Source organism: Dipodomys spectabilis, unplaced genomic scaffold (genome assembly GCF_019054845.1).
Source record: "Dipodomys spectabilis isolate Male_0828 unplaced genomic scaffold, ASM1905484v1 ptg000095l, whole genome shotgun sequence".
NCBI lineage: Eukaryota > Metazoa > Chordata > Mammalia > Rodentia > Heteromyidae > Dipodomys > Dipodomys spectabilis.
In genome coordinates, this window is record NW_024870772.1 from 23,240,439 (window position 1) to 23,262,472 (window position 22,034).

The 22,034-nt window shown below is 36.9% G+C and overlaps 1 protein-coding gene across 1 annotated transcript in view; it reads right to left on the reverse strand.

Annotated features, from left to right (window-relative positions):
• Nucleotides 1-4,918: 4,918 nt before the first annotated feature.
• Sucla2 (succinate-CoA ligase ADP-forming subunit beta) overlaps nt 4,919-22,034 on the reverse strand; it is a 34,391-nt gene continuing 17,275 nt past the window's right edge. The window contains exons 5-11 of the mRNA XM_042685383.1: nt 19,083-19,211; nt 16,134-16,272; nt 13,579-13,740; nt 13,343-13,485; nt 8,233-8,353; nt 6,930-7,018; nt 4,919-5,682 (exon numbers count right to left, since the gene is read on the reverse strand). Coding sequence (XP_042541317.1) covers nt 5,608-5,682; nt 6,930-7,018; nt 8,233-8,353; nt 13,343-13,485; nt 13,579-13,740; nt 16,134-16,272; nt 19,083-19,211 — 858 coding nt within the window. The 3' untranslated portion in view covers nt 4,919-5,607. The remainder of the gene's footprint in view (nt 5,683-6,929; nt 7,019-8,232; nt 8,354-13,342; nt 13,486-13,578; nt 13,741-16,133; nt 16,273-19,082; nt 19,212-22,034) is intronic.

Sequence of the window (22,034 nt, forward strand, 5' to 3'; positions counted from 1 at the left end):
GCTAAATGACTGAATGAAAAAAACAATGTCTGAGACACCCTCTGTCATTGTCTCAATAGATCATTTCTCACTTCCTAAATGAGAATTAATGAAGTATCCCTGTAAAGTGAATATGGCACTGACAACAGTAATCCAGCCCTCTGGCAACTAAGGTAGGATGATCTTGAGTCTGAGACTGATATAGACTACATAACAGCCCAAGGCCTGACTGGGCATGGTGAGACCCTATCTCAAAAAAGTTTCCCTATAAATGTAAGTTGTAGATACTCTCAAAAACATACAAGAAGTTAGTATCATAAAGATGACAAAGCTAGTGACTAGATGAAATTTTAAGTAATTGGTATTTGGGAAGCTGGCTTTTGGGGGGCTATACATTCATACTTCATGTCAAAACCAATAAAGCATTTTAAAGTATGTTGTAAAGACTGAAAGCCACAAAGGTTAATGGATTTGATTTTTAACAAAACTGACATATGAGGAAATATGTTGAAGGTTAACATGTTAACAGGTTGATTGGTAACTAGTGAGCTATTGGGAACCACCTGGATTCTAAGAGCTTTAGCCTTAAGTAATTAACCCATTGAGAGGTGTTGGGAACTAGGTGAAGGAAGTCTGTTACTGGAGGCAGGACCTAGAAGGGTGTATCTTGCCCCAGCCCTTCCTCTGCTTCCTGGCCATGAAGCAAGCAGTTTCCCACCACTACAGCATTCTACTATGATGGGCTTCACCATGCACAGGGAAAGGGAGCCAAATGACCATGGACTAAAACCTCTGAAATTCTGAGTCAAAATAAACCTTTTCTTCTTTAAGTTCCTTCTCACAAGTATTTTGTCACAACAAAATGCTGGCTAGCACATATTTAATACAAGATAGACAAATGCTTATTCTAAAATATACAAAAAAATCTTAATATTAGTAAGAATGGTCAGTAGGAAAAGTCAACATGAACACACACACACACACACACACACACACACACACACACACACACACACTCACTCTTCTACAAATGCCAGTATTTAGACCAAAACTTCATCAATACTAAATAGTAAGAACATGCTTTGCCTACTATAATTAGGCATGGAACAAAAAGTGTTATACACACTACTGTCAAGACTTTCAGCATCTGCCATGAAAATGTTTAAGTATAGTTATGCTTTTACACTACACAACTAATCCATTTCACTGACAGAATTTTATCATAAGAAGAAATTAACACAAGTGCTGAAAGACACAAGAACAAGTTACTTTGAAACCAAAGGTCAGTAATGCAAATCCTAGGTTTTGATACACATCCTCAAATATATAGCAATTAAAGACCTATATTTCATGCTATATAAGAAAGTCAATTTTATCTTGAGATTATATGGCATTGTGTATGATTCTATTAATATAAGTACATTCAAATATCTGTGCACACATTTACACATAGTCAAGCCCACAAGAACATTTATAGTTGTTTTTTATTTTTTATTTTTATAGTTATTTCTGGGTTTTGTCATGGCAGCTAATTTTTATTTGCTTTTATATTTTGTGTGTATTTCTAGTTTAGAGAGGGTTTATTCTTAGAATCAGTATACATCATTTTTAGTAAAACAAAGTCTCCTGTTCTAAAATGTTGCTTGTTTCACTATACACTATCAAAAACAGAGTAAGATGCTTTGTTGTATTGGAACTAATTTTAGGAGTAACTACAGCTTTTCTTCAGCTTCCTTCTTACAAGCTCATCCCTCTACTCAATTGCTTGACTACTGGGTCTCAACTAGTGGTTTCAAGTTCTAGAAAAGATATTAATGAATGTCAGCATTTGATTATCAACAAACCAGGCCAGGAAGTTTAGGCCTCCCTAACCCTTTCAATGTATCCTCCAAGCTGCTAAGCTTATTGATTTCTGTTATTTTTATTGGCAGTGACAAGACTCACGTAACAGTAGTGTGGCTTCTTTGATTATTGGCAATTGCTTCACAGACTTGAAAAATGAGGACCAGGATATCACTAAGTACAAACTACCCAATGCTGAGCCTCTTATCCCCTAGGTATTTGTTTACAGCCTACTTTGAGTTCTTTGTATTTTCCTCCTCACAAACTGGATGTGATGGAGCTTTCCTCCGTCCTACCCAAAATGTGATCTGTGAATTGAAGCTGATCCACAAACCATTCACAAATCTGCAAGAGAAAAACATATTTCAGAATAAGATTTGGAAGCATACAGCCATTTGAAAGAACAAGTTCAGACCTAAAAAAATAAAAATTGGAGTATAATAGTTGGTGTTTTAATAATTGTATGCCTCCTAATTGCTTTTATTGTAAAAAAAAAAAAATCAGCTCATGACACATTGACTTTTTTGAAGTTCCTTTAAAGAAAACTGATGTGAACTTTTAAAAAAATTACTTCTCCCAGTTTGAGAAGAGTTGATCAATATGATGAGACATTCCTGCTACGATTTGTAATTGTCAACAACTTTGCAGCTTAAGACCATACAAATTTATTCTCACAGATGTCTGAGGCAATCTTAATGGGCTTGGCTGGATTCTCTTAAGAGTCTTACAAAAGCAAAAATAAAGAGGTTAGCTGATTATACTCTCCTCAGGAGGCTGAGAAGAATCTGCTTCCAAATGACATGATAGATGAGGATGAGCATGAGAGCTGAAATATATATTATATATTAATATAGAGAAATATATATTAATACATGTTGTATTAATATATAACCTGATTAGAAGTATACAAACACCATTTTCTTTAACCACCTAGAAATAACCAGCTTACCAGATTTAATGTGGTGCATCTGTACCTTTTGTTCTACCTGCTGAATAAATCTTGTCAGGTTCTTACCCTAAATATCAGAAATTCTTTTCTGTAATCAGAGAACCTCAAGTCATCAAGTTAAGACTCCCTGACCCTTTCCTTTTAGAGATCTTCGTAACTGTAGGACCCCATTTCCTTGCTCCACTAGCTTTATATACTGATAGTCTCCTTCTGTTCCCCTATGTCCAAGAGTCAGCAATAAGGCACTGAATTCTTACCCTTGAAATTTCTCTAATTGCTCTTGTCACATCTCGTCACCCAACAGGACTATGCTCTCTGCTCTTGAGCTACTAGGGTTAGATTGGTCCTACAGAGAAACCCAAGATAATCTCTGTTTTGAGGTCTACAGCTTTAATTGCCCTCTGCAAAGTTCTTTCTTGGGTAAAGTGAATACAAATTGCTGGAGTTAGGATGTGAATGAATGCCTTGTTATAGATGGGGCAAAATAAAGTCCACAATCCCTATAAATCTACTTCATGTAAAGAACCTCCGTTCCAAAGAAATGACTACAACATGAACAAGAGGTGATAATGTGGAGGGCCAATCAAACTCCATAGACAGCTGACTAAATGCTGAAGGGTCAGCCCTCCCACTCAGGCTTCCCTTCCATCTTACTGGCTGCTTATTGAAAGTTTCCTACTGTCTGCACCCACAGTGATAATTTCAAGGAAGAACAGGCAACCACAGTGTGGTATGCACGGCAGGGGCTCCAACCCACCACCATGAAAGGCAATTAAGAGACTGGAGAGTAAGAACACACATGTAAGAGCAAAAGGAAAAACAAAAACATGACTTCTTAGGGGGAGAAAGAAAAGAAAAAAATGTCAACTGTGGTCTTGTACCTTAAAAGGCAAAGTTAAAATTTCTAGCAAAACCCCTTAAATTTTGTCAGAGTGGATGAAGAACTGAGCTAGCTAACAAGGCCGTAAAGACTGCCATAGTCTGAATCCCAAAAACACTCACTGGGTTCCATCCTGGCATTTACCTCCAATATCATCCAGACACCCCTTCATTTCCCAGCTTTCTCCTCTTCAGGCTCACTCTGGACACCAGCTTCCAAATGATCAATGCTTTTTCATTCTCACTGCCTCATTTAAAGTCCAATTTTTTAAGCAAAAGTTGATTTTCTGGGCTGGGGTTCAAGTGGTAGAAATTCTATACTCATAATCACAGTGTTATGATGTTATGCACAGTATATATTAGTGTATATATACACACACAGGATTACATTTTAGGAACACCAAAATAGGTAGAAGTTCTCAAATTCACAAGAATGGTTAAATTTCTACTGCTCAGTCACTATCTCCTTCCATATTATTAAGTCACATATCAACAATTTAATGTGTTGAACAAAAATGCATGTATGTATAAGCACATATGCATGTAGGGAAGTAAGAATGTTTTCTTTTAATATATGTTATATGACACATCCATGAGCAGTAGAATTGTATTAAATTCTCTAAAAGTAGCTTTAAGATATGTACTTTCATACTAAGAATGTTATCTACAATTTTTTTCCCAAGACCTATTTTCTGAAATAATACATTACTTTCTGCAATAACTAGTATATGTCTGAGTCAAGCAGAAAAGGTCAGATAATGTGATGTTAGGGAAATGAACCCTAAGATATGTATTCAAATGTTTTTTTCTTTCATGCGATTGTTTCTAACACATTTATAAGATTATTTCTTTGTTGCTTTGTATGTCCCTCCCCCACAGTATAACCCCTGCTTTCACTGTATTTGATGTCAGTATAATTTGTGGAGGGGAAGGGAAAAAACAAATCGTTTAAATAGGGATATAGGTGGACCCATTGCAACAATGAGATGTACAAGTCGTTAAGTTGAAAACGAACTTTACAACTTTGGTAGGGGTGGGGGAGGATTAGGTGGGAGAGGGGGGAGGAGGATGGGAAGGGATAGGAAGGGGAAACAAAGGAGGAGGCTACAATGCTTGATAAGAAATGTACTTGTTATCTTGCCCATGTAATTGTAACCTCTCTGTACAGTATTTTTACAATTAAAAAATATATTAGATAAAAAATAAATACATTACTTTCTGTTTACTTAAAAAACAGAAAAAAGAATTCAAAAACAACATTAATCCAAATCACATTTTGAAATTTTTATTAACTTGAATTGACATTCTTAATTTTGTCTACCAAGTCTATGCAAATATATCTGAATTTGATACAAACCTGCAGATGTTTCTTAACACCACAGAACCATGAAGACTTGCAGCTTTTGGTGTTTTGCAAGGATTTAATAATTAACAAGTTACCTTACTGAAATATCTAAAAGAATATTCTGAGGAGTGTTTGAAAGTTTGTTTATAAACAGTGATTGATATATTTAGTGTGCACTTATTTGGTGCTGAAGATAAAATACTTCTGATATAAAACAGTGTTTTAACACTGATCTCCTGAAGGAGCTAGATTATATAGTACATTTTAATATTAAAGAATAAAGCTTTATCTTTATATTTATTTTATTTATAGGATTCACATCAATGGAGAATCTTGTATCCAACAATAAACAGGCATATCGCAAAGTGACATTCTGTAGGAGAACCAAGAGATGACTGAAACAAAATAACCTAGAAACTTGCATTATATATTCTTTATACAAACAGTCCATTCTGAACAGCCAAATTAAATGCAGACGAAATGCTCTCTAAAGTTTGTGTGTCTACATGGCAATTATGGTCTCCACAAAAAGAAAAGGAGCAAAACACAGAACACAGTATTTTGAAGGATGATAATACATGTAACATTGTCAGTCATCCACTGGGTTATCAGTTCAGATTGGCAACTGAAATTTCACATCCACGTGGGCTTGCTTAGCTAAGGTCACTATTTCAGAAAGCTTTACAACCTGAAAAGAAAGAAAAGAGCATCTTTGACTCTATATTGATAAAAAGGTAAGTTCAGAACTATATAATAATGCAAAATTAATGCACAATCTTTTCCTTCCAAAACATCAGAACTATTCTAATATTATCAATCACATTGTATTCTCACAAAGAACTGACAGTCTCAAAGACTAGTCAAGTCTGACATTCTTCATAACCCACATCTGAATACTTTCTGAAGAAGAGATAGATCATATAGATAACTGCACTTCAATAATCTGAGAATCAATTGTGCTTCTACACAAAGTATCACACAAATTACACACATTTAAAAGCAAATTCTAGCATCTGTTTCCCAGTAGAATCATTACAAAAAAAAAAAGGAGTTTGAAGGCTGGAGGTACAGTATGACTCAATGACAGAATGCTTGCTTTATCATGCGCAAGACTCCAGATTTGACCCCTCCCCCCACCCCCCCACCCCCCCAGGGAAGGAGAAAGGGGAAAAAATAGGGTTTGAAGTTAGGTGTCCTTGATTCAAATTGCCATTCTAATGTTTTGATATATAACTTTGACTAAGTTAGCTTATCTAGCCTGTCTCCTCATCCATATAAATAGAAATCTAAAAATCAAACTTACATTAAGAAAATCCTTGAAAACAAAAACTATTATATGCACAATATTCAAAAAATGGTGACAGTTACTAACATCATCCTATTTAATATTATTATTATTATGACTTGTATAAGCAAAAAAAAATCCAAACACTCTCTATGAGTATTATTTCTGTAAATGTAAAAACAAAAAGTCAAATGTGGTAGCCCATGCCTTAGGACATGGAGATAGGGAGGATATATTTTGAGACCAACCTGAGCGAAGAGTTATTAGCAAGATCTCAGCTGGGCACTGTAAGAGTCTGCCTGAGCTCCTAGCTACTGACAGGCATAGTACAAGGATTATTGTCCAAGGTCTGGGCAAAAATATTCTTTTTCTTTAAGAAAAACAAGGCAAAGAAAGGATTGGGGTTGTGGCTGAAGTGGCAGAGCACCTGCCCAGCAATGTAAGCCCTGAGTTCATACAGACTAAGATGCTCACTTGCCATTTTAGCAGTTTGTGCACTTATCACAATCATCCATCTCAAGTTTTGCCCTACTATTTGTAACAAGTATGAATATTTTTAACAGTTCACTATAGTAGCTGAAGCACTTGACTGTAGGAATTAGAAAATGCTTTAGATACTACAAATTTACCCTGAGACTAATATCATTTACCATTTTAGCAGCTTCATCCAAGTCATCACAAGCGAGGATTTTAAGTCCACTATCTGCTATCAATGCCTTACCATCATCAACTCGTGTACCTGAAAATGATTATACAAATATACAGAACTTTTCAATATGCATTTAAATGCAAATGTATTCAAAATTTCTGCCACAACATATGCCATTATTAAAATTTTCAAAACAGAGTACTTCACTCACCTAGCATACTTCTATGCAAAGAAAATGCTACAAAAGCCTGAAGTTACAATGTAAAACTTTTACCTCCCTTTACCATATTCAAGGCAAGTCAGAATTTCAGATAAGTCACAAGTAAAAAGTCTATCAAATTATATCAAGCAAAACTCTGAACATTACTGCCCCAGTGTTATGTTTTCTTCTAAGTTTTTAAAATTTCATTTTATATGATGCTTCAAGTAAAAGACATAGCTATTTGTGTCAGGCAATGATGGTTCACATCTATAATAGCTACTCAGGAGACTGAGATCTGAGGATTGTGATTCAAAGCTAGCCCAAGCAGGAAAGTCTGTGAGACTCTCATCTCCAATTAATGACCAAAAAGCCAAAGTGGAGATGTGGTTTAAGTGGCAGAGCATTACCCTTAAGCAAAAAAGCTCAAGGATAGCACTCAGGCCCTGAGTTCATGCCCCAGGACCAACACACACACACACACGCACGCACACACACACGCACGCACACGCACACGGAAAGAGGGAGGGAGAGGGAAGAAGGAAGGAAGGAAAGGAGGACGGAAGGAAGGAAAGGAGGACGGAAGGAAGGAAGGAAGGAAGGAAGGAAGGAAGGAAGGAAGGGAGGGAGGGAGGGAGGGAGGGAGGGAGGGAGGGATGGAGGGAAGGAAGGAAGGAAGGAAGGAAGGAAGGAAGGAAGGAAGGAAGGAAGGAAGGAGAGAAAAGGGAAAGGGGAAAAGGGGAAAGGAGAAAGGGGAAAGGAAAAGGAAAGATGAAGCTGAATGCTAGTGGCTCATGCCTGTAATCCTAACTACTCAGGAGGCTTGAGAGGATCATGGTTCAATGCTGCCCCAGACAGGAAATCTATGACACCTGTATCTCCAACAAACTACTCAGAAAAAGCCCGAAGTGGCGCTGTGGGTCAAGTGGTAGAGTACTAGCCTTGAGCAGAGAGAGGTTCAGGGACAGAGCCCAGGCCCTGAGTACAAACCCCAGCATCAGCAAAAATAAATAAAAAAGAAAGATAAGACAAAACATAGCTACATTTTCAAAAGCTGACCTCCCTAGAATTATAAATCAACTTCAAGATGTCTTTTAACACTTACCTTGTAACCGTACCACAACAGGTATTTTAATTTCCAAATCTTTTACTGCCATGACTATACCCTGTGCAATAACATCACATCGCATGATTCCTCCAAAAATGTTGACCAGAATAGCTAGTACCTGTCAATAAAGTGTTTTCAATAGGTTACAATTTTATAGGAATGAGTATTTGTTCTTTTCACAAGAAAATACTAGTATCTGTGTTTTACTAAAATTAGTCCCATGGAAACATTTTTCAGTGCAAATTGCCATATCCTAATCCAGCTTAGACTATCACCCACCAAAACGTATTTCCATTTTCTTGGGTACTTTCAAGACATAGTTTATATTCCCCTTTTAACTCTATGTCATATGAACAAGATCTAATTCCATTTACATCTTCCTATATAATACAACCAATCACCAATAAAATCATCTAATTCATACCCTAAGTAAATGTTATATGCAAGATTCTCTCTTCATTTATCACAATCAATTTAACCACTTTTTTACACAAGCCCCTATTAGAATCACTCACCTTCTCCTGCATGCCCACCCTTGGCTATACTCACCTTTAAACCCCAGGGACTATTAGGTTAGCAATTTTTCACTATCACAATGGTATGTTTTGAATTGGTATTTTATCCTTTCCCCAAAAAAAGATTTTTGAGGACAGTTTATTCAGTTACACCATAGCTTCTCAAACAGCAGGATATAAATGTGTTTCAGATATACCAAAATACTGTCTCCCTCAATCCTTAAGGAAGGAGCTAGGATGTATGAGATAGCTACAGCCTTTTTGGCCAAGAGGCTCTGATATGAAACAAACTTCTCCATCTACACTTTAGACCTCACTTCAACATTTTCACTTATTTTCTTGTGACCATAAAGATCAAAAGGAAGAGAACAAACAAGGGAAGGGGTGACATTGTCCAAAAAGAAATGTATCTTTACCTGACTTATGTAACTGTAACCTCTCTATACCTAACCTTTATAAGAACAATAAATAAAAATACTTTTAAAAAGGGGAGGGGCAGTGAGGCAACAGCAAGGGAAGGGTTAGCAACAAGTAATATACTCATTGTCTCACTCATGTAACTGTAACCCTTCTGTGCAGCTTCTTTACAATAAAGTATATTTTTTTAAAAATGAAAACAAAAAAAAAGAAGAGAAAAAGATCAAGCAGGACCTTGCACATTCTAGGCAAGAGCTCTCCTTTCAACCTCAACCATAAATATTTTCTGTGAATGCCATGATATTGGCTATTCTACATATTCCTTTTCTTACTTGTAGACTTTCAAGAAATGACTCTCAAGGTCAGGCATGGTAATTCTTTTAATTCTAACTACTTGGGAAGAAGAAATAGAACTGAGATTTGAGGCCAGCCAAGGCAAAAAGTAGCAAGAGCCTACACCTGAAAGTATGAGATCCTGTCTGAAAAACAAATTAAAAAAGCAAAAGACTGGAAATGCCACTCAAGAGGTAGAATGCTTACCTAGCAAGAATAAGATTCTAAGTTCAATCCTCAATACTGCAAAAAGAAGAAAAAAAAGAAAAAGGGAAAGGGAAAGGAGTGGAGCGCTATTAAATGGACTAGAACTCATAGTGGAATAGGATCCTCTCCTATTCTCCTCTCTTCTATTTCCTTCTAGGCAGCTTCATTATTCACTAGAAAACATCACCCAACACTGTAGCCTTAAAGTTACTGGATCTCTACGAAGTACTTTCAGTCCATGTTAACTAATTACTACCAACAATAAATCCTACATTTGACCATACCACAACAAACATCTCCAGAATATCAATCTGTAAATCTCACTCTCTGCCTATCATCCTCTCCTTCATCTACAATACTTTTCACCTCTTCAAAACTACTCTTTTCTTTGACAGGTGAGGATGGGATCTTATGATCCCAGTTCAAATCAAACCTGGGCAGGAAAGTCCATGAGAGTCTCATGTCCAGTTAACCACCAACAAGCTGGTAGAACAGAGTTCAATCAAGCCCCTGGACCAGAAGAAAGAAAGAAAAAGAAAGAAAGAAAGAAAGAAAGAAAGAAAGAAAGAAAGAAAGAAAGAAAGAAAGAAAGAAAGAAAGAAAGAAAGAAAGAAAGAAAGAAAGAAAGAAAGAAAGAAAGAAAGAGAGAGAGAGAGAGAGAGAGAGAGAGAGAGAGAGAAAGAAAGAAAGAAAGAAAGAAGTAGCTAGGATTGAGTAGCTAGGATTATAGCATAAATCAGTGGTGCCCAGCAAAACTACTCTTTTCTTAAAAGCCTCTCTCTAGTCCCTCAGTTCCTTTCTACCCTCCAAACCTGAACTGACCTTCACTACAGAATCTGCAATGTGTGGATCAACCACACTTTCACCTGCATGCTTAACTTTGTCATACCTACTCTACCAACTCTGTTCAAGCAATATATATATTCTTCTAAATAAGTGAGCATATGCCACAAAGTTTGCCTCAGCTCTCTCTCTTTCAAATGAGAACAGTGTGTCCTTTCTGGGACTTCATTTACAATCATCATCATCCTGGAAAAATCACTGCACCAGGAAGTCCCCAACTTCTCAATTCCTAATCACAGCTTCACTCTTTCCAAACTGGCCTCTGCTCCTCCTTCTATTCTTCTTCAGCTCTTTCAGTCTCTATTGTGCTTGACTATTTCTACATCATTTAGCACTGTTGGCTATCACCTTGCTTCTCATACTCTACAACCAGTTAACAAGTTTCACCACCTTCTCGTGATCTATTCTATCCATTCACCTACCTACCTACCTATCACTTTGTTCTAGCTTTCAATGAGCCTTGCTTCTTTATTCAACCCTTCAACTCTGAGAGGTCAAGTTTCCTTCTTGGTTGATTATCGCATCAACTCCTAAGACTTCAACTTTTCTCACTATCCTAAAGACTTCAAATATATATACAATAACTATTAGTAGTATATTTACAACCAATTGTCTAGTATCATCACAACCCAAACTTAAACCTCTATATTGCATCAACAGCATAACAGGGATCATCACCCAAAGAAATAAGGCACCTTTTATGTCTCATTTTACTTGAATCCTCTGAGTAAAATTGAAGATTTTGAGACCCAGCCAGCTATGCATTCTAGTTCACAAGACTTCATATTTCACTCCAATAGCTGGGTGGTTATCCCAGCCACAAAGGAAGCACAATCAATAGCTAGTTGTAGTGGTATGTGACTTCATTCCTAGCAACATGGGGAAGCAAAAGTAAAAGGATCATAGCCCAGGCTAGCCTGGGCATAAAAAGTGAAACCCTACTTCAAAAACAACCAAGACAAAAAGGGACTGCAGTCATGCTTCAAGTGATAGACCTGCCTTACAAGCACAAAGCCCTAAATTCAACCTGTAGTGCCACTGAGAAAAAAATATATATATGATAAATAACCCTTTAGAATTAAAAGTGAAGGCAATCCAAGTTAAAATTAGATTTATTAAAAATTCTACAGTAGCCGGTACTGGTGACTCACGCCTGTAATCCTAGGTACCCAGGAGGCTGAGATCTGAGGATCACAGTTCAAAACCAGTCTGGGCAGGAAAAGCCATGAGATTCTTATCTCCAATAAACTATCAGAAAACCAGAAGTAGCGCTGTAGCTCAAGTGGTAGAGTAGAGTGCTTGGCCTTGAGCTGAGGGATTGCTCCCGGGCCCAGAGTTTAAGCCCCACAACAGAAGGAAGGAAAGGAAGGAAGGAAGGAAAAGAAAGAAAGGAAGGAAGAGAAAGGAAGGAAGGAAGGAAAAGAAAGAAAGGAAGGAAGAGAAAGGAAGGAAGGAAGGAAAAGAAAGAAAGGAAGGAAGGAAAGGAAGGAAGGAAAGGAAGGAAGGAAGGAAGGAAGAGTCCCAGAGTTCAAGCCCCATAACAGAAAGAAAGAAAGAAAGAAAGAAAAAGAAAGAAAGAAAGAAAGAAAAAAGAAAGAAAGAAAGAAAAGAAAAGAAAGAATCAATCTAGAGTAGAATGACTCTAGCAACACCAATGCATCAACAACTGCTAGCAACATCAATGATAAACATTATTAATGGCCTATGTATTAGATCCAACGGTTAGTAAAATATGATCCCCTAGCAATGAGAAACCAGCTTAAGTTCTAGACCATTATTTCACTTTTTTATAAGCTTTACAAAATCCACACTGGCCAACCAATAGTAATATTCTTTAACCAGCATTTGGGAATAACAACATGAATGTCTTTAGTTTAGAATGCTTCACATCCCTTATATTTCAATAATAACTAGTAAATATGTAGTTGTAAATTATGACACATTTGTAAGACATTATTTGAACATCAAAATGAGTGTTTTAAAATAATTACTTCAATAAATTTTTTTAAAAATCAAGATATATTAGCAAAAGTCTGTGTGCGCGTGTGTGCGCGCGCACGTGTGTGTGTGTGTACACACTGGAGGTTGAACCCAAGTCCTACTACTCTCACTTGGCTTTTTCCATTCAAGGCTTGAGCTCTGCCACTTGAGCCAGGCCTTTCTTCCAGCTTTCTGTTGGTAAAGGATAATAATCTCAGATTTGTCTATCTGGGCTGGCTTTAAACTGTGATACTCAGATCTCAGCCTTATAAGTAGCAAGGACTGTAGTCATGAATCACCAGTACCTGGCCTTAAAGATATAAATAATTGGGTAAATTGTACAATATGTGAACTACATCTAACCAAAGCTGTTTTTAAAAGAACATATATGTAATGTGTTTGTGTAAAATATACAATCATTAACACATCTTAAAGGAATCAAGTCAATAACAAGTTATCCTACATAAAATTACAGGTGACTTTTTTCACTTCCTTTTCTGTAGCTTTATTTTCTTGATTTCTGGGCTTTCTGTGGTCAAACCATATCTCAAGGAATTTTTTTCCAAATGACCTATCATAACCCTTTAGGATCGAAAGTTAAGCCATTTAATATTTGTTCACCTTGATTGTTATATTTAGAAGTTTAACAATCAACTTTGTCAAATTAACATTATTGAACTTGTAAGATTTTAACTTTTTTTCCCAAACTATTGAGATCTTTTGAATACAATGTTCAACTAGCATAATGATGAAATCTACTAATAAAATTACTCCTCATAATTTAAATTTCAAGGCATTAATTCTGCCCTTACCTTTTTATCTGATGTTATAAGTTTAAATGCTTCTGTTACTTGTTGGACTGTGGCACCACCACCAACATCTAGAAAGTTGGCTGGAGTCCCTCCATGGAGTTTTATTATATCCATTGTAGCCATAGCTAAACCAGCACCATTTACTATCAAGAGGGGAAGATAATTTGTATAAGTAACAAACAGAGATAACAAAGTAAGTGTAGCAAAGCCAGCTGTAATATAAAAACATGTAGTACCTAGACAGCCTATATTTCCATCAAGGGCAATGTAGTTGAGATCTGACTGAGCTGCATGTTTGTCTCTTTCATCTTCTTGGGTCCAGTCCTGAAGGGCAAAGATTTTCTTTTGGCGATAGGCTGAATTAGAATCAAAATTGATCTTTGCATCCATACATAACACTTCAAGAGAAAAAGAGAAAGTGTTCTCAACTTTATGAAACGCGCAATAAACTCTTCAACCATCAAATATCATGTAGTCCAAGGAAAAAAAACACATTTTAATTTTGTTACTTATTTGACATATTTCAATTTATATTCACAATTATTCCAAACTGGTTTTTAAATAACTGAAATTTAAAATACTCCAAAGTTACTATTTCTGCTTCCATCTTAGGCAACAAAGGAAGAAAAAACAAATAAGACAAAAACTATGGCATTTTAAGTCCTTAAAAACTTTCCAAGAAAGTCCATGCTCCTAGCTAAGCCACTCTGGGCTCCAGATCCCATCCTTTCTTCATTAGTCAAGAATACTGTTGCTAAGAAGCTCAGGGACAGCACCCAGGCTCTGAGTTCAAGCCCCAGGACTGGCAAAAAAAAAAAAAAATTATAGGGATTTTTCTGCCCGGGCTGGCTTTGAACTGTGATCCTCAAATCTCAACCTCCTGAGTAGCTAGTGTTACAGGTGTGAGCCACCAGCCCGACTAATGGATTAACTTTTAATTGTAGCAATGATATAAATGTTTTAAAATTGTTACCACAATTAAAAAATACGTTTCACAGCAAAAAAAAAAAAGAATACTGTTGCTGGCCGGGCGCTGGTGGCTCACGCCTGTAATCCTAGCTACTCAGGAGGCTGAGATCTGAGGATCGAGGTTCAAAGCCAGCCCGGGCAGGAAAGACCGTGAGACTCCTATCTCCAATAAACCACTAGAAAACTGGAAGTGGCGCTGTAGCTTAAGTGGTAGAGCGCTCGCCTTGAGCTGAAGAGCTGAGGGACAGCGCCCAGGCCCAGAGTTCAAGCCCCACAACCGACAAAAAAAAAAAAAAGAATACTGTTGCTGGGCACCATTGGCTCACATCTGTAATCCTAGCTACTCAGGAGGCTGAGATCTGAGGATCACAGTTCAAAGCCAGCCTGGGCAGGAAAGTCTATAAGACTCTTATCTCCAATTAACCACCAGAAAACCAGAAGTGGCTCTGTGGCTCAAGTGGTAGTGCTCACCTTGAGCTGAAGAGCGCAGGGACAGCGCCCAAGCCAAGAGTTCAAGCCCCATACTGATAAAAAAAAAAAAAATAATGTTGCATCAATTCTGTCTTTGCTACATAATAAATGTCCTCTACCACTTTCCTAGTAGCTAAATTCCACTAACTTGCAAAAATACTAGTATTTCTCCATCTTATATAAAAAGGAAAAATAAAATCATACAATTTTACCATCTCTTTGTTTCCTGAACAGAACTTCTTAAAAGGCTTTGCTGAATAGAAAGATTAGCAAACTATGGCCAACATACCAAACTTGACTGTGTTCGTTTTCATGATGGCCTGTGAGCTACTAAGAAAATGGGTTTTGCTTTTTTGTTTTCTTGCAGTATTGAAGATTAAATTCAGAGTTTCCCACTTTCAAGGCAGATGCTCTACCTATTGAGCTACACCTCCAACTGAGGGTTTTACATCTTTAAAGGATTATGAATAAAGAAAGAGGGGAAAGACAGAACAAAAATATGAAGATAAACAACAGAAATCAAGCTGGTAGGTGGATCATAATGCTTAACATATTAACTTCTAACCCATGTTGATCCCTGAACTATTTTTGTCCTGCCATTGTCTCTTACCTACATTCCAATCAGCATCTACCAGCAAAAAAGTTACTTTTCTGACTTCACCTTCCAGTACTCTTCTTCCTCACTCCAAATTTAACTACAACATCCTAAAATTGTTTAAAAGATAGATGGCTAAAAGATATGAGGACAGAGCATTGGTGGCTAATACCTGTAAGCCTAGCAATTTAGGAGGCTATGAGCTAAGTATCAAGGTTTGAAGCCAGCCCAGGCAGGAAAATTTGTGAGATGCCTATCTCCAATTAACTACCAGAAAGCCAGAAGTGGAGCTGTGGCTCAGGTGGTAGAATGCTAGGCTTGGGCAAAAAAAAGCTCCGGGACAGCACCCTGGCCGAGTTCAAGCCCCAGGATTGGCACGCTCACATGCACACGCACGCGCTCAACACACACATACCAACAAAACTTCTGCGATATAAAAAACACTCCATACCCCTATCCCACATTTTAATCACATATAGCTCTTGAACACATGAAACATGACTAATACAATAGAGGAACTGAGTCTTCAAATGTTAAATAATTTTAACTAATTTTAATTAAATACCCACATGTGGCTGATAGTCATAGCAGTACAAATCTAATGTTAGTGGGTTTCTTTCCTATTCAATTCAATTCATTATCAAATAAGTTTCTGGGTTTCTTTCCTATTTACATTCAATTCATTATAAATTAAGCTTCTATAGAACAATGAGTTCACTTCTGTAAACATCAGCTTGATAAAAGAAGCTACTTTACCAGTTCCATCTGTATCTTCTACCATCGGATTTATTTCTAGCATAGTTGCATCATATTTCAGAAAAAGATGATAAAGTTTGATCATGTTTTCTGCAGCAGAATCCACAAGATCAGGTGGAAATCCCATCTTTTCTGCAAGCTGAAAGCAATTTGTCTTTAATAAATAGTAGTGATGCATATTCAATTAGCATTAAAGTATTAGAAAAAAACCTGTTTATCAATTCTCATGAGTCACTCATAATCAAACAGTAACTACTGAAATACCAACTATTATTACTAAATGTCTCAATAAAACTTAAAGTCTTCCCAAAGCAGGTCACAATTGTGCCCATTTTACAGATGAGAGAGACAATCCTCCTATCTCCACTTCCTATTTAATTGAAATAATAGAAAACATGTCAATATGTTTATTCTAACAATTCTGCTATTACTCAGAAACACAACAGAGAATTCTCTCCCTCTTTTCAATGTGACCAAGGATACAGCATATTCTTTGAATTGAAAATCTTAAATTCTGGGCTGGGAAGGTGGCTCAGTGGTAGAGTGCTTGCCTTGCATACATGAGCCCTGGGTTCAATTCCTCAGCACCACATAAGCAGTAAAAGCTGGAAGTGGCGCTGTGGCTCAAGTGGTAGGGCGCTAGCCTTGAGCTGAAGAGCTGAGGGACAGCGTCCAGGCCCAGGGTTCAGGCCCCACGACTGGCAAAAACAAAACAAAACAAAAAAACAAAAAAAGAAAGAAAATCTTAAATTCTTTGAGGGTCAATGATTCTGGTCAAGAGTAAATAAAATAAATATAATTTTATTTTTATTTCAAATAAAGAAATATGAGACAGGTCCTGCTGGCTCCCATTGCAATCCTAGCTACTTAAGAGGCTGTGATCTGAGGATTGCAATTTACAGCTAGCATAGGCAGGGAAGTCCTTGAGACTCTCCATTTAACCAGAAAAAAAGCCAGAGTAGGGCTGTGACTCGAGTGGTAGAGCTCCAGCCTTGAGTGAAAAAGCTAAGGGATAGCATCCAGGTCCTGAGTTCAAGCTCCAGTACCAGCACTTAAATAAATAAATAAATAAATATGCCATTTCACTAAGAAAGATTTTCACTAGTACACAATTCAATACTTAATAAGCTTAATCCCAAAATAATCCTGATCAATTCAGTATCATGTTAATTTGCCCAGCACTAAGCTAAGCATCATTTCTGCTCAGCATTCAAAACGCTTTAATTTAGCAGATTATTATTTCAAGGATTCTTGTAAATCAAATATTTCCTACTTGATCTAAATTTCACTTTCCAGATATCACTTGCATGTAACTACCTAATGAATCAAATCTCTATCTCTTTAAACATTCATAGCATTCATTTGACAAAGTTATTTGCTTCACTATTCATCAGAGAAATTTCCCTACTCCTTTAACCTTGCACCAATCAAACTTTTGTTCTTGCAGAAATTAATTTGACATCATTTTCCCACTAAGATAGTTAAGTCAACTTTTTTTGTTGTTGGTCATGGGTCTTGAACTCTGGGCCTGGACTCTGTCCCTGAGCTCTTCAGCTCAAGGCAGCACTCTACCACTTGAGCCACAGCGCCACTTCTGGTTTTCTGGTAGTTAATTGGAGATAAGAGTCTTATAGACTTTCCTGCCCAGGCTGGCTTTGAACTGTGATCCTCAGATCTCAGCCTCCTGAGTAGCTAGGATTACAGGTGTGAGCCACCGGTGTCTGGCTATTCCAACTTTTAAAATGAATCACTCATGTATAGCATTAAACCAAATAATACAACTCAATAGTATATTACTAAGTAATTTCCAACTTTCACAAGACATAGTAGAATTAAATTCTATGATTTTTTTAAAGGAAACAGAGGGAACAGGGGCTACAGAAGAGGAAGGAAAGAACATAAAACCAGTGAAATTATAAGCAAAAATTACTGTATATGTGTATATAACTGAAAAATCCACAGGATTCATGAAAATCCATAATCATTCTATACATTTACAGGACATAAAAGAACATTAAAATAGCAAAAAGGGATTAAGGTAATGGAAAATTCAAACTATAGGAACAATGAGTAATAATCACTCCAGTTCCATCAAAAAATAATGGAAATGAAGAGAAATGGTAACATGCATACATTAGAAAACTTATATAAGACATATTAACCAACAGCAATATGATCCTGACTCAAATAAATTACAAGAGAAACAATTTCAGACAATAAGAAGAAACTGCATGACTGAATGAGTGAAGATATTAAAGAATTATTGTTAATGATACTAGATACAGTAGTCTTCTTAAAAAAAAAAAAAAAAAGGCTCCCTGTCTTTTCAAGATAAATATTGAGGCCCTATAATCCCAGCTACTCAAAAGACTAAAACCTAGTGGATTATAGTTCAAAGCCAGCCCAGGTAGAAAAGTCTATGACAACAAAAAGTAAGACTGAAGGTGTGGCTTAAGTGGTTGAATGCCAGCCATAAGGGAATAAAGCCATTGAATTCAAGACTCCTAAATTTACACACACACACAAAGAATACTGATAAAAATTACAGATACTTTCAAATATTTTAAGAAAGACATTAACTTGTTTTGATCATCTCTTTTTTTATTTTGGTCAGTCGTGAGGCTTGAATTCAGGTCCTATATGTTGTCCCTAAGCTTTTTTGGTCAAGGCTGGCAGTCTACCACTTTGAGTTACAGCACCACTACCAGTTTTCTGATAGTAAACTGCAGATAAAAGAATCTCACAGACTTTTCTGCGTGGGCTGGCTTCAAACCCCCATCCTCAGAGCTCTGCTTCCTGAGTAGCTAGGATTACAGGTATGAGCAACCAGTGCTCAGATATCAATCCCTTTTTAAAAACTGAACAATCACTTCACTTTTGTACAGTTAATTATCTTTAAGTGTTATAATCCTACAATTGCAAGCTACATTTTTTCAGAATACAACATACTTGGGCAGCTTGTTCCTTTTTGATGCCTTCTACAATATCAATAGGTTGTTTAATGATAGCCTCAGGAGTCTCAGCAGCAACATCTTCAATGTTCACACCACCTTGTGAACTTCCTATTAACACAGGACCCTACCAAGTAGGAAAAGAGACAAAACACACAGAGTTCATTCTAGACTCATTAATAAAATTTTTAAATCTACCTGTGTACAATATCAGACTTAGACATTCTATTTCCTGCTCTTATTTTTACATCTCCTTAAAAATTTATCCTTATATTTCCAGCACAGTGCCTCCTTAACATGTTCAAATGAAACAAGAACAAGACATAGACAATGGCATGCATACGAGGAAAAAAATTAAAAGTACACATAGATATTTATACCAAATAAGTAAATATTCGCATGTACATGAAATATAACCTATACCTTTTTGTATGAATTTGAGACATTAAAAAATGTTTTAAATACATAAAATATATGAAAACATTATATTCACATTTGAAAGAAGAAGCCTAAGAAAAAGCTGTAGGTTTTCTTTTTCTGGGGGGGGTCCGGTCGTGGAGCCTGAACTCTGGGCCTGGGCACTGTCCCTCAGCAATTCAGCTCAAGGCTAGCGCTCTTCCACTTGAGCCACAGCGCCACTTCCGGCTTTTTTCTTTTTTTTTGCTTATGTGGTGCTGGGAATCAAACCCAAGGCCTCAGGCATGCAAGGCAAGCGCTCTACCACTGAGCCACCTTCCCAGCCCCAAGCTGTAGGTTTTCTAATCTCTAGCTTTACTGTAAGTGAATAAAAACAAAAGCTAACTACCATGAAAACTCACTCTGGCTATTATCATAAACAATGTAACAAAGTAATATGTTAATATAATAAGTAATTTTGGGGTGCTGTAAAATAAATTTTAAAAATCTTAAAACAAATTAATATATTTGCTAATCTGTACATTACCTTAACATGTAAAAATGGTAAATACAGATTACTTATGTAAACACATATTACTAAATACATTTACTGACATAAGAAAATAGTGATCAACAGAGAGTTATGGTCAGGTGCAGTGACTCCCACCTTTAATCCCAGTTACTTAGGAGAAGGACATCAGAAGATAGCAGTTAAAAGTTTAGCCAGGGCAAAAAAATAAGACCTATCTCAAAGATCAAGCCAAGCATGGAAGTACACACCTGAAATTTAGAAGACGGGTAAAAGAATTTTGTCTAAAGGCAGCCTAAGAAAAAGCATGAGATCTTATCTAAGAAATAAGCAAAAAGACCTGTGGAGAATGGCTCCAGTGAAGGCACTTGCCTAATAAGCACGAAGCCCTAAATTCAAACCCTAGCACCATTTAAAAAAAAAAAATGTTGGTTTTAAAGGAAAATACCAGCCAACCAGTTCAGGCTGGCTTACCTCCTCCCAACTGGTGGCCACCACCCAGGGGAAGGTCTTGGTTCTTACCATAACTCAGGCCAGTCCTCTTATACGTCACCACCCAAGGGAGGTCTTGAGTCCTGCTATGCTCAGACCAGCCCTACTGCAAGCTACCATCCTTTGGCTACTACCCAGGAGAGGGTCTTACTTGTTTCAAACAAACCAATCATCATCTGACAAATTGCCAAAAGGAAAAAAAAAAAAGGTAGTGAGGGACAATGCAAAACAGCAGGTCCCTGGCCATGTAGCACACAACCAGTTTCTCACTACTCGCACTCCTGAGTTACCTTTACTTTCTCTTCGCTAAATAAACTCTTTACAACTGTGATCATGGTTCCTGGTTTTATTTCTACACTGCCAAAGAGACAAGAACACATGCAGCTCATGCATCAGTTATATACACAAAGTGTTATATTTAAAGAAAAAAAATACAAAACTCTAAATTGTATTATCATTTAATATAAATAACAAGGCAGTAAATAAAACTTAAAGATAAGCCTTATTTTACATATACCTATTTTCCAAAAAAAAATTCTTTACTATAAACATACTATTCTTTTACTTACTTGACAGTACTGAAGGGTGTTACACTTGTTAGGCAGCTACACTACCACTTGACAAATGTCCCCAGTCCTGCTTTTCATTGTTTTCAGGTAACAGTCTCTTTGTGCTGGCCTTGGACTAAAGTCCTCCTAACTCTGTCTCCTGAGTATGTGAATTACAGGGTACCACACCTAACCCTAAATATACTATTCTTATACTCAAAAAAGTAGGGCTGGAGGTGTGGCTCAAGTGGTAGAGTTCCAGGACAAAGCCTTAAAGTCAAACCCAAGTACCACAAAGAAAAAAAAAAAAAAGGAAATATATCACTGATGGTTCATGCTTGTAATCTTAGCTACTCAGGAGGCTGAGATCTGCAGACACAGTTGGAAGCCAGCAAGGGCAGGAAAGTCTATGAGACTCTTATCTCCAATGAAGTACTCAGAAGAAGCCAGATATGGCACTGTGTTTCAAGTGGTAGAGCACTCGTCTTGAGCACAAAGACACTCAGGGAGAGCACACAGGCCCTGAGTTCAAGGGCTAGGACAGGCAAAAAAAGAAAATCTAGTTGGTAAGTCCAAGATGGAGATGGCATGACATCATCTGGCATTCTTTCTCACAGACATACCTAACTGAACAATTATTCTCACACAAAAATCCTTGAAGAACAACTAAGAGCTACGGCAAAGCACTGTTAATTTCACCAATAACCCAAGAGAGGAGGATGACTATGGGCAATGAGGATCCACAGACAGCAGACACAGAAGTCCAAGCAGAGTGTACCTAATATATGGGCTTCACTAGAGGCCCAGAGGCTCCTATAAGAATATGCAAATCCACCACAGGCTCTACTAATTTGAAAGGTTCTGGCCCTAACAAAAAATTATATATATATATATATATACACATATATATATATATGTATATATATATGTATATATATACATATAGTATGTAATACATACATTATATTATGTATAATACATAGTA